The following is a 13,271-nucleotide window of genomic DNA, read 5'->3' as shown; positions in this document are numbered from 1 at the left end:
TTCAACTTGAGTGATGAGTGAAAACAATACATTTGCTAAATTTAGCGTTTAACAATTGAATTTTACTTTCTGAAAAAAAAAAAAAGCTACTTTGGGTAGAATCAACAGAATAACCAGAGAAACTGCAGGATGCAATTTGGCATGAGGAGGTCTATGCTGTTTTTCAACATTCAGCCGTTCCTTTGTGTTTTCTGAAAACCTCACTAACGTAAAATGACTATGTTCTTAGTATATTTGGCTGCAGTTCCCGTTTAGTTGAGCTGCTGGTTGGTTCGCGGATACTGGAGCGGAGTGAGCGCTCTTCGCTTCTCTCGCCTCTGTGGGACGCGTGCTCCGCTGCTCTGCCTGTGATTGTTGTGGCTCCTTGTCACACGGAGAAAGTTCCCGTCGCAGTCAAGTCATTGTGCTTTGTGTTCATTTTAAAAAAGACCATGGCCGACGCCCAGGAGGACAAGCTATACAAGGCGGAATACGCCAAAAGCGGCCGCGCATCGTGTAAAAAATGCAAAGAGAACATCGCCAAAGACTCGCTGAGGATGGCCATCATGGTGCAGGTAACGGAGCGACGTCTGGAGAAACCCCCCCCCCCTCACGTCCTTATCTGACTTAACACCACAAATTTGTGAACTGTGAGGTGTATTGTGCAGGAATACCTAATAGAAACGGACTCAAATATGAGAAAACGCGGTTTGTAAGGTGGTTTCGGTTCAGGTTTATTAGCCTCTGGTTAGCATTTAAATGGCTGACGTTGTCTTGAACCTTCACAAAGAGCCGCCGAGCCCTCGGTCTAGAAATTATGCATCGTGCAATTCGTGAAAGTGGATTTGACTTGTCAAAGGGAAGAAAGTGTGCAGCCGTGTACAAGGCTGCAGGGGGAAAAAAAATCACAACAGCAGCGTTGTCAGCCATTTAAAGCTGCAGCGAGTAAAGAAACCTGCTCATGTGGCCGCAAAGTCAGCCTCATTACTCATGGCCCGTGGAGCTGCTCCAGATTTTCAACCTCTTCCCTTCCTCCTCCTCCAAAGGCCGACGCTTTTAACAGAAATTAGATCTGGCATGGGGTTAAAACCCAAACACTAGACCTCGGTTAAGGATTTCAGTCTAACTTGTAGCACCGATGGAAGTTAGTTGCCCCCACGTGGCTCAGAAAAGGGGCAGAACTCCCTAGAAAATACATGCGAAACAATCCACACTTCTTAGTAAAAACACGATTTATTTTTTTTTAAATGATCGGGTACATTAGAGGCGAATGGCATTACAATGTGAAATATGGCCCTGAAACTGTAACACAATTTCCTGTTTGCAGAGGTGCACTCCGATCAGGCATAACATTATGACCATGATGATCCTAATATTGTGTAGGTCTCCTTTGTGCCTTCAACACTGTTGTGTTGAAGAGAATCATCAGAGAATGGACATTATCCTACTGAGGGTTTCCTGTGGTGTCTGGTAACAGGATGCTGCTATAGTGGGGGTCTTTGGGTCATGTGGGTTGAGGGGAGGGGCCTCTGGTCTGGTCAAGGTGGGTGGTACGTGTCCACATCCACGTGAATGAATGCCAAAGGTCCAAAGGTTTCCCAGCAGAACAATGAATTGTTACAATTGTTACTGGTCGCAATGTTGAGGCTGATTGGTGGATTTTTTCGCTCATAATTAAACAACCACTTTAAACACACTGTACCTAATGAGTCTCATCATTTTTGTCTTTTCCTGTCTCCTCCAGTCACCCATGTTCGACGGGAAAGTCCCCCACTGGCACCACTTCTCCTGCTTCTGGCTGCGCGCGGCGGCCCAGTCCACGGGCGACATCGCCGGGTACTCGGAACTCCGCTGGGAGGACCAGGAAAAGGTCAAGAAGGCCATCGAAACCGGTGGAGCCGCAGGAGGTCAGTGCTCGATTTTAAGTTGAATCCCCGGTAGCTCGCCAGGTTCGGTTCCAGCCCGCAACCTCTGCCGCATGTCACCACCCCCTGCCCCCCCTCCCCCACGAGAACCAGCCAACAAAGGAATTTAAAAAATAACTAGCGCCATTAAGTACTGGCGTAAAACGTTTTCATGTCAGACGGATGAGAAATTCATTCATAAAATTTGTAAAGCCTTAATCATTTTCTTTTATTAATTGGAAAACACACACAACAGAAGGCAAACACATTATACACGCAATATTAGGTGCACTAATGAAAAACAAATACACTCCAATATAACAATCCTGCAGTAAATCTTAGCTTCATGACATTTATAATGTTCAGTTTATGTTAAAACAATATAAAAACGTAATTATAATTCAGCTGGATGATCCTGCGTTGTGTTTTTACTGGTGTATCCAATTAACTTGCAAGTGAGTGTAGTATTAGACAGACATGTGAAATAAAAATTGTCTCCCGGTCGCCAAACAGTTGGTGCGTGTGTATCGCATCCTGACTTATTAAGATTTTAATTCATCACTCAGCTAATTTGATCATTGAAGTCATTATTGAAATTTAAACGTCCCCTAGTTGAAACCTCTCAGTGTCGATGATTTTACTCAGTTGGTTGATTAAACTTCGTTCTCACAGGTAAGGGCGACCAGAAGAGCGGAGCTAAAGGAGCGAAGGCGCTGAACGACTTTGCGGTGGAATACGCCAAGTCGAACCGCAGCACGTGCAAAGGCTGCGAGCAGAAAATAGAAAAGGTTTGAGCTCATGTTTGCTGTCACGCAGAGCAACCTGCGTATAGACTGGATTTAAAAACGTATGCGAGCGCTCTAAATGTGGCTTCAGATATCAGTCTGTGATCTTTTGGCTTTTCCTCCAGGATCAGATCCGCGTGTCCAAGAAAACCGTGGACCCCGAGAAGCCCCAGCTGGGTCTGATCGACCGCTGGTACCACACGGCGTGCTTCGTGAGCCGCAGGGAGGAGCTGGTCTTCAAGCCCGAGTACAACGCCGCGCAGCTGAAGGGCTTCAACGCGCTGCGGGCAGAAGACAAGGAGGAGCTCAAGAAGAGGCTCCCGACTGTCAAATCTGAAGGGTGAGACGAAGAGAGGGGGAGGGATGATGTCATTTTTTTTGCAGGCTTGAGGCGTCCCCGCGCTGTGAATCTTAACTTTTTAGGAAGCTTTATTCCCTTCAGCTTTATCTTCGCCACCGTTATTCAGATTTGAAGCCTCCTTGTCTCCCGCTGTCCTGCAGCACAAGAAAATCGCCTTGAAAGTGTCCCTGAAAGCCGTCATGGTGTACGCGTACAGGAAGGGGTTGACGGCGGAGTTGGCGTGCGACAGGATGATGGCGGTGAGCAGCAGCTCCAGGGGCACGGGGCAGCGCGGGCAGAGCAGCAGGAAGCAGTTGATGATGTGAAGCGGGATCCAGCAGACAGTGAACAGGAACAGAACCAGGAAGAGCGAAGTGGCCGTCTTCATCTCTCGCCTCATGCTGGCCGCCGCCCTCGCCTGCCCCTCCCCCCTGCCCCCCTGCTCGCACTTGATGCGCCTCACCTGCCGCTTGACCGCGACGAAGATCTGGGCGTAGATGAGGAACATGATGACCAGGGGCGCGAGCACGCACGCGAAGAAGTTGAAGTAGACCATGTAAGTCATGTCCACCACCAGGACGAAGAAGCAGTGGCCCGAGTCGGGCGGCGCCTTGTGCCAGCCCATGAGGGGCACGAGCCCGATGAGGAAGGACAGCAGCCACGTGGCGAGGATCACCAGCGCGGCGTTGCGCGGCGTCATCAGGACCTGGTAGCGGAAGGGCATGAAGATGGCGACGTAGCGCTCCACGGCCACCGCCAGCAGGCTGAAGATGGAGCTCTGGGTGAACATGATCAGCACGCTGAGCATGAGCAGGCACAGGTAGAGGTTGTGGCGCGGCAAGCCGACGCCCGTCAGGACGGCGCAGGGGATGGCGACGGCGCCCACGCAGATGTCGGCGACGGCCAGCGAGACCAGGAAGTAGTTGGTGACGGTGCGCAGCCTGCGGTTGAGGGCCACGGCGGCGCAGACGAGCGCGTTGCCCGCGGCGGAGAGGAAGGCGATGGCCAGCTCGGCAGCGGTGTACGCCACGTTAGGGGAGACCACCGAGTCACCGGGTGGAGGAGGAGGAGGAGAAGAGGAGGTGGAATTGGAAAGAGGAGCAGTTGAAAAGTTCTGGGAAAGTCGTAGGAAAAGAGGGAACGCTTGAGAGGAGATGCTCTGGAGATGAGTGATGTTCTCCATTATTGTCCTGAAAGAAAAAATAGGATTAAAAGCAAAATTTCGCTTGAAATGTTGTTAAAATGCGTCAGAGCAGTAAATTTACTCACCGGTCTGCAGCAGCCGTGACAAGACAGAAAATCACACTCTTCTCCTCCAACAAATCTGGAGGGTGCAGTTATATATGCACCCCTCTTCTTCTTGTTTGTTTTTGTACTTAACAAAGAAACATGTCAGACGGAGACCGAGTGCTCCTTCCTGGATGTTCATTAACGGAAACCTTTGGTCTCATGAGGAGCGGGCGGCGGGTTAATACGTTCCCCTGGCCGGCGGGATTGCTCGGACATGTACCAGCCTGTGTTCGTGTGTCCATTAAGTCGCGGGGGCCCCGATGAATCTGCTTAATGAATGAAGGTGTCAGATTAAAGCTTGTTTGTTCCTCATCTCGTCCGTCCACCCGCGTCCCTCCGCGCCTCATTTAGGAAGCTCATTTGGATGTTTTCTCACCGCTCTCTTCTTTTTTTTTTTTTTTTTTTTTTTTTTTTTTTGTCCTTGCTGATTTAGTGTTGAAAACAAAAAGCGAGTAAAGTTTGCAGGTCAACTTTTAGTCAAGTCGTTCTCTCTTTACAGAAAGCGTAAATCTGACGAGGTGGACGGAGCAGCGAAGAAGCAGAAGAAAGAGGAAGAGGATGAGAAGAAAAAGCTCGAGGAGCAGCTGAAGGTATTTTGGTTTTATTTCGAGCAAAACATTTGTAAAGTTTAGAAGAAGTTTTGTTCTAAATATGTTTGCTCTGTTTTTTTTTTTTTGTGACTGAATGTTTCCATAGAGTCAAAGCCAGCTCATTTGGGGGATCAAAGACAAGCTGAAGAAACATTGTTCAACCAACGATATGAAGGAGCTGCTGATTGCAAATGGCCAAGAAGTTCCATCTGGAGAGTCCAACGTAAGAAAAGCTCATTTCGCTGACTTTCTTGTTGCTGTTAAGAGTTTATTTTTTTCTCTTCCGTGACGAATGTTGTTCACCCGACAGGTGGTCGACTGCCTGGCCGACGGCATGGCCTTCGGTGCCCTCGAGCTCTGTAAGGAGTGCAAGGGCCAGCTGGTGTTTAAGGGTGACGCTTATTACTGTAAAGGCGACATTTCAGCCTGGACCAACTGTGTGTTCAAAACCACAACGCCCGTACGCAAAGACTGGGTCACCCCCAAGGTGGGTCACCTCGTTTTTATTTCCTCTCACTTTAGGACTTTAGCTCTAGCTGCAGCTAATGAGCCAAGTTCTTTGTTTAACTTGCTTCGTCATTGCAGGAATTCCACAAAGTCCCTTTTCTGAAAAAATTCAAGTTCAAGCGGCAGGACAGGGTTTACCCCAAAGAGGCTCCCACACAAATCCAGAAGACGGTCAAGTCTGAACCCAGGGCGAGTGCATCCAGTGCAATGACGGAGCAGCTGCCAGAGGGGGCGCCTTCAGGTGAGAAACCGTGAGCTAACCGGAGCTAACGAACAGACCGGAAATTACACCCTGCCTGTTTATTACAACTAATTAATATAACAAAACATAAAGGAAATATTCGGGAAACTGGTAAAAAATGATCACACCATCGATACCATTCTGGTGTCAAGCCGTGTGGACCCTAGTTTTTGCGGTGCGTCCCCCTCCTTTGACTCTAATCAGACCCCTGTCTCCGACTTTTATTCCATTTTACATCTACATCTTATGTAATGTTCAAATACACAAACATTTCCACTACAATACGATCATCTAGAATCAGGGTAAAAAAACTCAAGACAGCTGTCAGCATGATTCAGGAGAAGTCAGCTCTATGTTGTGGCTCTTCCTAGCTTCCTTGTCTCCCAGCTGATGGTAGCTGTTCCAGTTTTCCAGAAGGCAAAGTGAGGTGACACCTCATCTCAAGTTAGTGGCCTTCACAAAGTGTTAAGTTTGTATTATAATTCCTATTCTGAGCTATTGCTCAAGCGAATTAAAAAAATACATTACAATAACTGTGAAAGTAATAAAAATCTAACTATTTTAAAACATAACAAGACGCTGGATGGTGACCAGTATGTATGGTGGTACGATTACTGAAAATAAAAGCTTTTTGTCTTTGTTTTCCCTTTGTGTCGCAGACAAACCTCTCACTGGTATGAAAATTTTGGCCGTGGGAAAGCTGTCCAAGAACAAAGACGACCTGAAGGTTGCCGTCGAGGAGATGGGTGGAAAGATCACCGGCACCGCCAACAAGGCCTCCCTCTGCGTCAGCAGCAAGAGTGAGCAGCAGATCGGCCGAGGTTTATGAGTACACCCCGTTACGTTTTAAGGTCGTCTCACCGCGGACTTTCTCCTCGTGGTTTCACAGAGGAGGTGGAGAAGCTGAGCAAGAAGATGGAGGAAGTACGGGACGCCGGCGTGCGCGTGGTCTCTGAGGATTTCCTCACGGACGTTAAGTCGTCAGGCAAAGCCGTCCAGGAACTCGTCTCGGTGCACGCCATCTCACCCTGGGGCGCTGAGGTTAAGGTCGAAGCTCCTGCTCCGGCTGTGGCCTCCAAGTCTGGAGCCCTGGCATCCAAGAGCACAGGGAGGGTGAAGGAGGAGGAAGGTAGTTACGGCAACACAGAACCTAATGCTCATCATTCATTGGTGTTTATTTGAATACAGCTCATGTTATAGTAATAATTAAATCTGTGTTGTTACAGGCGGCAGCAAAGCAAAGAAAATGAAACTGACGGTTAAAGGTGGAGCTGCTGTGGATCCAGACTCAGGTAGACAGGAGGACCCTCTGTAAAAATGCCATAGGTGTTCCTTTTTTTTCCCCTCAATGTGTTTGATATTGATGGAGTTGATCTTCCCTAGGTTTGGAGAACAGCGCTCACGTCCTGGAGCAGAAAGGGAAGATGTACAGTGCAACCCTGGGCCTCGTTGACATTGTCAGAGGAACCAATTCCTACTATAAACTGCAGCTGCTGGAGGATGACGTACAGAAACGGTTAACCTAATTTTTATTTTTGTCGTAGTGCAGAGCGTCGAGGTCACCAACTGAGTTCACTTTAATTCTAGTTTCCCCTCAGTGATTGAAATGTGACTTGTCCTTGTAGGTACTGGGTGTTCAGGTCATGGGGCAGAGTGGGCACCACCATCGGAGGCAACAAGCTGGACAAGTTCCACACCAAGGACTCTGCCCTGGATAATTTCCTGGGTCTGTACAAGGAGAAGACGGGCAACGAGTGGGGCTGCTCCAACTTCACCAAACATCCCAATAAGTTCTACCCGCTGGAGATCGACTACGGACAGGTACACACGAGTCTGCACCAAACTAACAAGCAGACATCCTACGGTGTGTTTTCTGATGCCTTGTGTTTTGTTTTTCTGTCTTGCCAGGATGAGGAGGCAGTGAAGAGGCTGACAGCTACCGCTGGAGCGAAGTCGAAACTGGCCAAACCTGTACAGGAACTTATCAAGATGATCTTTGATGTAGAGAGCATGAAGAAAGCCATGGTGGAGTTTGAGGTAGGACTTTAATTGTCGTTAAACAGGTTTGTTCCTCTTGCGTATTTGCTTTTATTTGATGCTTCCTTTATCATTTAATGACTTATTGTGGACACATGGGGAGCTTTTTCATATTAAATAGTTGGTAATCAAACTTATTGAGGTACTTTTTATTAATAAAAGTTGTCAGATGATGGTGCTTCTGGATTTTCTCTTATTTTTTTTATATGGCTTTATTTTCATTCAAACAAAACTGTCTTCTTTCTCTGAATATTATATTGTTTACCTGCGTCTATATTGGACCATATTAGTAGTAAAAGACATTTCTTTACTGGCTGTTACTGGCACAAACATAAAAGTAATTTAAAGATTAAAACCAACCACTCCATCAACACCTTGTCCAAACAATATCTGTCATTGTTTGGGAAATAAAGGACAATTACAGCACTGCTTTTTCTTTCAGCTTCTTGTTGTAAATGAGAAATGGGCCAAGTAAAGGCTCACTGCGTGCATTAGTTTTACACTCCTTTTTTTTTCTTTTCTCTCATCAGATCGACCTCCAGAAGATGCCTCTCGGCAAGCTGAGTAAGAGACAGATCCAGAGCGCTTATGCTCTCCTCACTGAAGTACAGCAGGTTGGTAACAAAAAAAAAAACTCTCTGACTTCATCCTTATGTTGAATTCTTCTTTGTAGGACTCAGTGATGCATTAAATCAACTTTAATTACCACTAACATTCCCAATATGATAATATCCCTCATTAGTTACAGATTCTGTTAACATTGGGGCATTATTTGTGCATGTACTCTATATAAGATTTGTGTTTTAACTGGGGTTGTGAGACTTCTTACCTGAGGTAGATATGCAAGGCCAAAAGTGAAGCCTTAATCTCTAGTCAGATGGAGAAACAGTTGTACTTGTTAACACCAGTTGGACCACATACCTATAGCATACGTTCTCCCCTGATTGTGTAACGTCTGTTTCAATTATTTATTTTTTTTTTTTCTATGTAGGCTGTTTCAGATTCTGTCCCCGAGGCTCAGATACTGGATCTCTCCAATCGCTTCTACACCCTAATACCTCACGACTTCGGCATGAAGAAACCTCCACTACTCAACACCCTGGACTACATTCAAGTAAGGTGACACATATTCCGTCACGGTGTTCGGGTTTCTCTTGACTTATCACCTCACCTCACTAATGAGCCAAACGTGTAAAGTGTTGATGGATAAATGCATTACATCCGTCTCCGTCCAGGCCAAAGTTCAGATGTTGGACAACCTGTTGGACATCGAAGTGGCGTACAGTTTGCTGAGGGGAGGGGCCCAGGACAACGAGAACGACCCCATCGACATCAACTACGAGAAACTCAAAACCAGGATTGAGGTGAGGAGTCCTTCACCCGGGCTCTAAGTAGTGGTTCATATGAGGAAATATAAAAATGAGTATGTGACGTATTTGTGTTTCGCAGGTTGTCGACAAGAGCACGCATGAGGCCGAGGTCATTAAGCAGTATGTTAAGAATACCCACGCTGCTACACACAACGCCTACACGCTGGAAGTCCAAGAAGTAAGACTTCCTTTAGTTCAAACATGACAGCTGCTTCATTTAATTATCTTTCACCTGCTTAGTTTTTATAGATCCTTTATTAATACGACTCTGGTGCCTTGTTGTTTGACCATATGGTTTGTTTTGTAGATCTTCAAAATCGTCCGAGAGGGCGAGCACCAACGGTACCGTCCCTTTGAGGAGCTACACAACCGTCAGCTGTTGTGGCACGGTTCCCGCGCCACCAACTACGCTGGTATTCTGTCTCAGGGTCTCCGTATCGCCCCGCCAGAGGCCCCGGTGGTGAGTTCTCCTTTTATTTCCTTCAACAGTGGTTTACCACCTGAGTTAATATGTACTCATACTTTTTAGTATTTTCATCCTGTTCAGTCTGTTGTTACATCACTGTTTTCTGCTTCGTTTTCCCCAGACTGGTTATATGTTCGGCAAAGGTGTGTACTTTGCTGACATGGTGTCAAAGAGCGCAAACTACTGTCACACCTCCCAGTCAGACCCCGTCGGTCTCATACTGCTGGCCGAGGTTGCCCTGGGCAACATGTAAGTGAAAGTCTGAGCTAAAAAAAAAAAAAAAGGAAATAAAGAAAGACACTTAATGTTGTAATGATTTGAAATCATGTTCTGTTTTTAAAACGCAGGCACGAGCTGAAGAAAGCCTCTCACATTACTAAACTACCAAAGGGCAAGCACAGTGTTAAAGGTGAGAAATTTAACAAACTTAACAGCAGATTTTACTTTGATTATTTTTATAAAAATGTGAATTGAATTTGGTTCAAATTTTAGCCATTGTGTTTGTATTTCAGTAGTAGATCTTCCTCTCACTTTCCTTTACCCCATACTTTTATGAGATAAAATTAATTTCTACACAATTAACACAAGTGTCTCTTGCTCCTCTTCAGACATTGATTCATAACTGTGTTTTTTTTTGTTTTTGTTTTGCAGGTTTGGGTAAAACTGCTCCTGATCCAGGTGCTACTGTCACTTTGGACGGGGTCCAAGTACCTCTGGGAAAAGGAACCAACACGAACATTGATGACACAAGTCTACTGTACAACGAGTATCCTTTTCATATGTCTCTTTATTTAGGAATGACGTGAATATTTTGCTTAACGAATACAAAACGCACTTGACGATGGCATTAATTGTTTTAGTGAAATTGCCAACATGACTGAATGGAGGCTTCATGTGTCCTCTATGAACATGTCTGCCTTCAGAGAGATGACTATGATTGGTGGATTAGCTTGCAGGAGAAGAAAATCAGGAGCGATGAAAGTGAACGAAACAACAAATTGCAAATGACAGACGGGGCTTTTCGCATTTTCCATAGTCCTCTCATGTGAGCATTCAAATACACAAATAAACTGCCTGACCAAAAATAAAATCACCACATGGATTTAACTAAGCAAATAGGTAGGAGCCTCCTATTGGATAATTACTACGTGGGCGATTATCTTTCAGCTCGCGACAAGTTATTTAACCCCTTAACTGATGCAATGAATACCTTCTTATTTCTTAAACAGCCATGTGGAAAGACACAACCTGTGACTGTGAAAAAGATGTTAGTATGTTTGAGAAGGTTCAAATCACTGCCATGGATCAAGCAGAGAAAACATGTGAGGAGTTTGAAGTAGAAAATATAATTGGGTTAAGAAAAAACTGTAAGGACAGAAAAAAATCCTGATTTATGTACGTTTGGTGAAATCAGATTGAAGAAAAACAACAGTAGAACTCAGGGTGCACAGTGGTCAGACTCTCCCTTTATCAATACAAGATCTTAATGAAAAATTAATGCAACACTGGATGGATATAAATCTTGTGACATTGCAGAAGCTTATCAGAACAATCAAAGCTAAAGGCCCAACGAAATATTAGAGTGTGACTTTTTTTTTTTTTTTTTTTTTTTGGCACCTTTTTTTTTTGGCCAGGCAGCGTATAGTCACAACGATGGGTGAATAAGCTACAGACCAACTTGATCAGCATCATTCAGGAGAGGCCAAGTCTAGCTTCCTAGCATACCAGCTAAAAGTGGCTCGCCTGATTTCCTCGTTTAAATTATTAGCACATACTACACCTGCTACTAAGAGTTATTTCCATTCACACAGACTGCAGTTTGCATATGCACCAGCTGGCTGTGCTGGTCTGTAGTCTTTGTGGCCTGTCCAAGTGCAAATGTTTGGTCAAGTGATGTCACGGCCTGTGTTCGATAGTTCTAGAATGCCGGTTTGACAAATAACACTTGTTGTATCTGGGAACCATGGTTAGATCAATGAATTCCAGATAGTGGTCTTCACCGGGATCATCATAAAGCACCTAAGGGCAACAATTCAAATGGGATAGTGAGATATAAACAAACTAATGACTAGCTAAAAAGGCATTAGTTAAAGCTTGGCAGTAAGTTATGTTGTTCTAACTAGGTTTGCCTGCATAGTCTCTCTTCCTTAACCACTGCTCCTCCTAGATACATCGTGTATGACGTGGCGCAGATAAACATGAAGTATCTCCTGAAGATCAAGTTCAACTACCAGACATCCCTGTGGTGAGAAGAGGGGCCGCCTCCGAACCCGCCCTTGCGTGAAAATAGACCACTGTTGCCTCCAAATGCCCCGGGCTTCATTCTCTGCAACCGTAAGATGTTTGGCAAAGGAGGGATGCTACACCATGCTTGACACTGGTCGTTTGAAATCTCTTGTCACTTTATTGCTATTGCATCAGGTTTGTTAGCAGCCACCCTTCCGTAGTAATACTTTAGGTACTTAAATGCCTACGTCTGACTCATTCGTAAGTCTCAGTACAGTAGTTGAAGCACGTCACTATGGTTCATAGAAAGGTCCAGTGAAAGATTTCAGGAAATATTGGTAGTTCTCTGTCTCACCTCTTTATATTGAAAGAGCTCGTCAGTCAGGACTGGTTATTCTTTAATAAACGTGTAGTTACCAAGGAAAATTTAGAGAAGGTTGAGATGAGAACAGGGACTTTACAGACATAAACAGACCAGTGTTTATTTTGACGGTTAAATAGCCACTTAGATTCACATTTTGTAGACCGTTGGTTAAGAAGATACTGTACAAGATACTGACATGTGTGTATATATATATTTGTTTTGTTCTGTTTCCGTCTCAAACTGTCTTCCTTCTTGAAAATAATTACAAAAACAAAAAAACATGGTAAGTGTTTCTGCAACGGATTCTCTAACTGCCATGCTCTGTGTTAAAACTTTTCTTAGTCTTTTTTCTTGCTTACCTCAAACAAAATAAAACATGGGCAAACAGAAAAATCGAATGTCTCTACATTTGTGAGTTATTTTCTTTTCTTGTGCTGCGTTCTTTATCAAACTAGAATTGGACTTTGAATCAAGCAAATACTTTTTTCTGAGAAGGCTTTCTCTTTTTTCCACATTGCTGGGGAGGTCTTTGGTCAGGATCAGCTTCAAGTAAGTATATGAGCTGGAAACTAAATCTTAAGTGAAGTATAAACACTGGAAATCCTGCCTACTTGTACACAAAAAGAGTTTGATATCACATTTATCTATTACACAGATGTCAAAAATACAGTCCGTGGGCCAAAAGCGGCCTGCCAGAGGGTCTAATCTGGCCAATCGCAAATGAACTTGCAAATTGCGAAAATTACGTAGGAGACTGAAATTTTTAAAAGAAATTAACTGTTATCCCTAATTTGTCCACTGTTTTAATAAGACAGGTGGACAGAACACAATAATAAGACCCAGGACTAAACTGCACTTATTTTTCTTAAGACATTTCATGTTTATAAAGGATAGTTAGGATTCTCCTAAATTACTTGTTCGTCTTTGCGCTGAAACAAACCGGAGCTGTCTTTACGTATATAGGTTATTATGCTATTATGTATCTAGTCTGGCAACCTTGAGATCAAATTGGGCTGAATGTGGCCCCCCGAACTAAAATGCGAGTGACACCCCTGGTATAATGGACATTATGGAGGTGATGTAGCTGGTGAAAACATTGTCTTCTAAAGAAAACTATTTTGGGATGACGTATTTAATAAAATCACTTGCGTCCCTCTCCCAACAATGATTAA

At 44.6% G+C, this 13,271-nt stretch overlaps 2 protein-coding genes across 2 annotated transcripts; one reads left to right on the top strand and one right to left on the bottom strand.

Moving 5' to 3' along the window:
• Positions 1-303: 303 nt before the first annotated feature.
• parp1 (poly (ADP-ribose) polymerase 1) lies at positions 304-12,497 on the top strand. The gene is made up of 23 exons (XM_047573767.1): positions 304-554; positions 1,724-1,886; positions 2,556-2,671; positions 2,794-3,008; positions 4,798-4,888; positions 4,995-5,111; positions 5,199-5,375; positions 5,474-5,636; positions 6,296-6,436; positions 6,526-6,765; positions 6,863-6,928; positions 7,020-7,152; positions 7,262-7,457; positions 7,545-7,673; positions 8,204-8,287; positions 8,665-8,787; positions 8,909-9,037; positions 9,123-9,221; positions 9,351-9,503; positions 9,631-9,758; positions 9,857-9,918; positions 10,161-10,275; positions 11,677-12,497. Exons 1-23 carry the CDS (start codon positions 432-434, stop codon positions 11,756-11,758), a joined length of 3,045 nt encoding a protein of 1,014 aa, XP_047429723.1. The 5' UTR covers positions 304-431; the 3' UTR covers positions 11,759-12,497.
• LOC124999029 (adenosine receptor A1-like) lies at positions 3,036-4,682 on the bottom strand. Its single transcript, XM_047573768.1, has one exon. The coding sequence runs from the start codon at positions 4,189-4,191 to the stop codon at positions 3,088-3,090; it is 1,104 nt and encodes a 367-aa protein (XP_047429724.1). The 5' UTR covers positions 4,192-4,682; the 3' UTR covers positions 3,036-3,087.
• Positions 12,498-13,271: the final 774 nt, after the last annotated feature.

This window comes from Mugil cephalus, chromosome 21 (assembly GCF_022458985.1).
Source record: "Mugil cephalus isolate CIBA_MC_2020 chromosome 21, CIBA_Mcephalus_1.1, whole genome shotgun sequence".
Lineage (NCBI taxonomy): Eukaryota > Metazoa > Chordata > Actinopteri > Mugiliformes > Mugilidae > Mugil > Mugil cephalus.
This window is presented reverse-complemented; position numbering and strand designations above follow the sequence as displayed.

Bases quoted from the DNA above. Each gene is read 5' to 3' on its own strand.
- parp1 (XM_047573767.1), top strand. From the start codon at position 432: ATGGCCGACGCCCAGGAGGACAAGCTATACAAGGCGGAATACGCCAAA. The intron at 6,437-6,525 runs GTGAGCAGCAGA...GTGGTTTCACAG, and splicing joins CCTCTGCGTCAGCAGCAAGA to AGGAGGTGGAGAAGCTGAGC. The intron at 10,276-11,676 runs GTATCCTTTTCA...TGCTCCTCCTAG, and splicing joins ACAAGTCTACTGTACAACGA to ATACATCGTGTATGACGTGG.
- LOC124999029 (XM_047573768.1), bottom strand. From the start codon at position 4,191: ATGGAGAACATCACTCATCTCCAGAGCATCTCCTCTCAAGCGTTCCCT.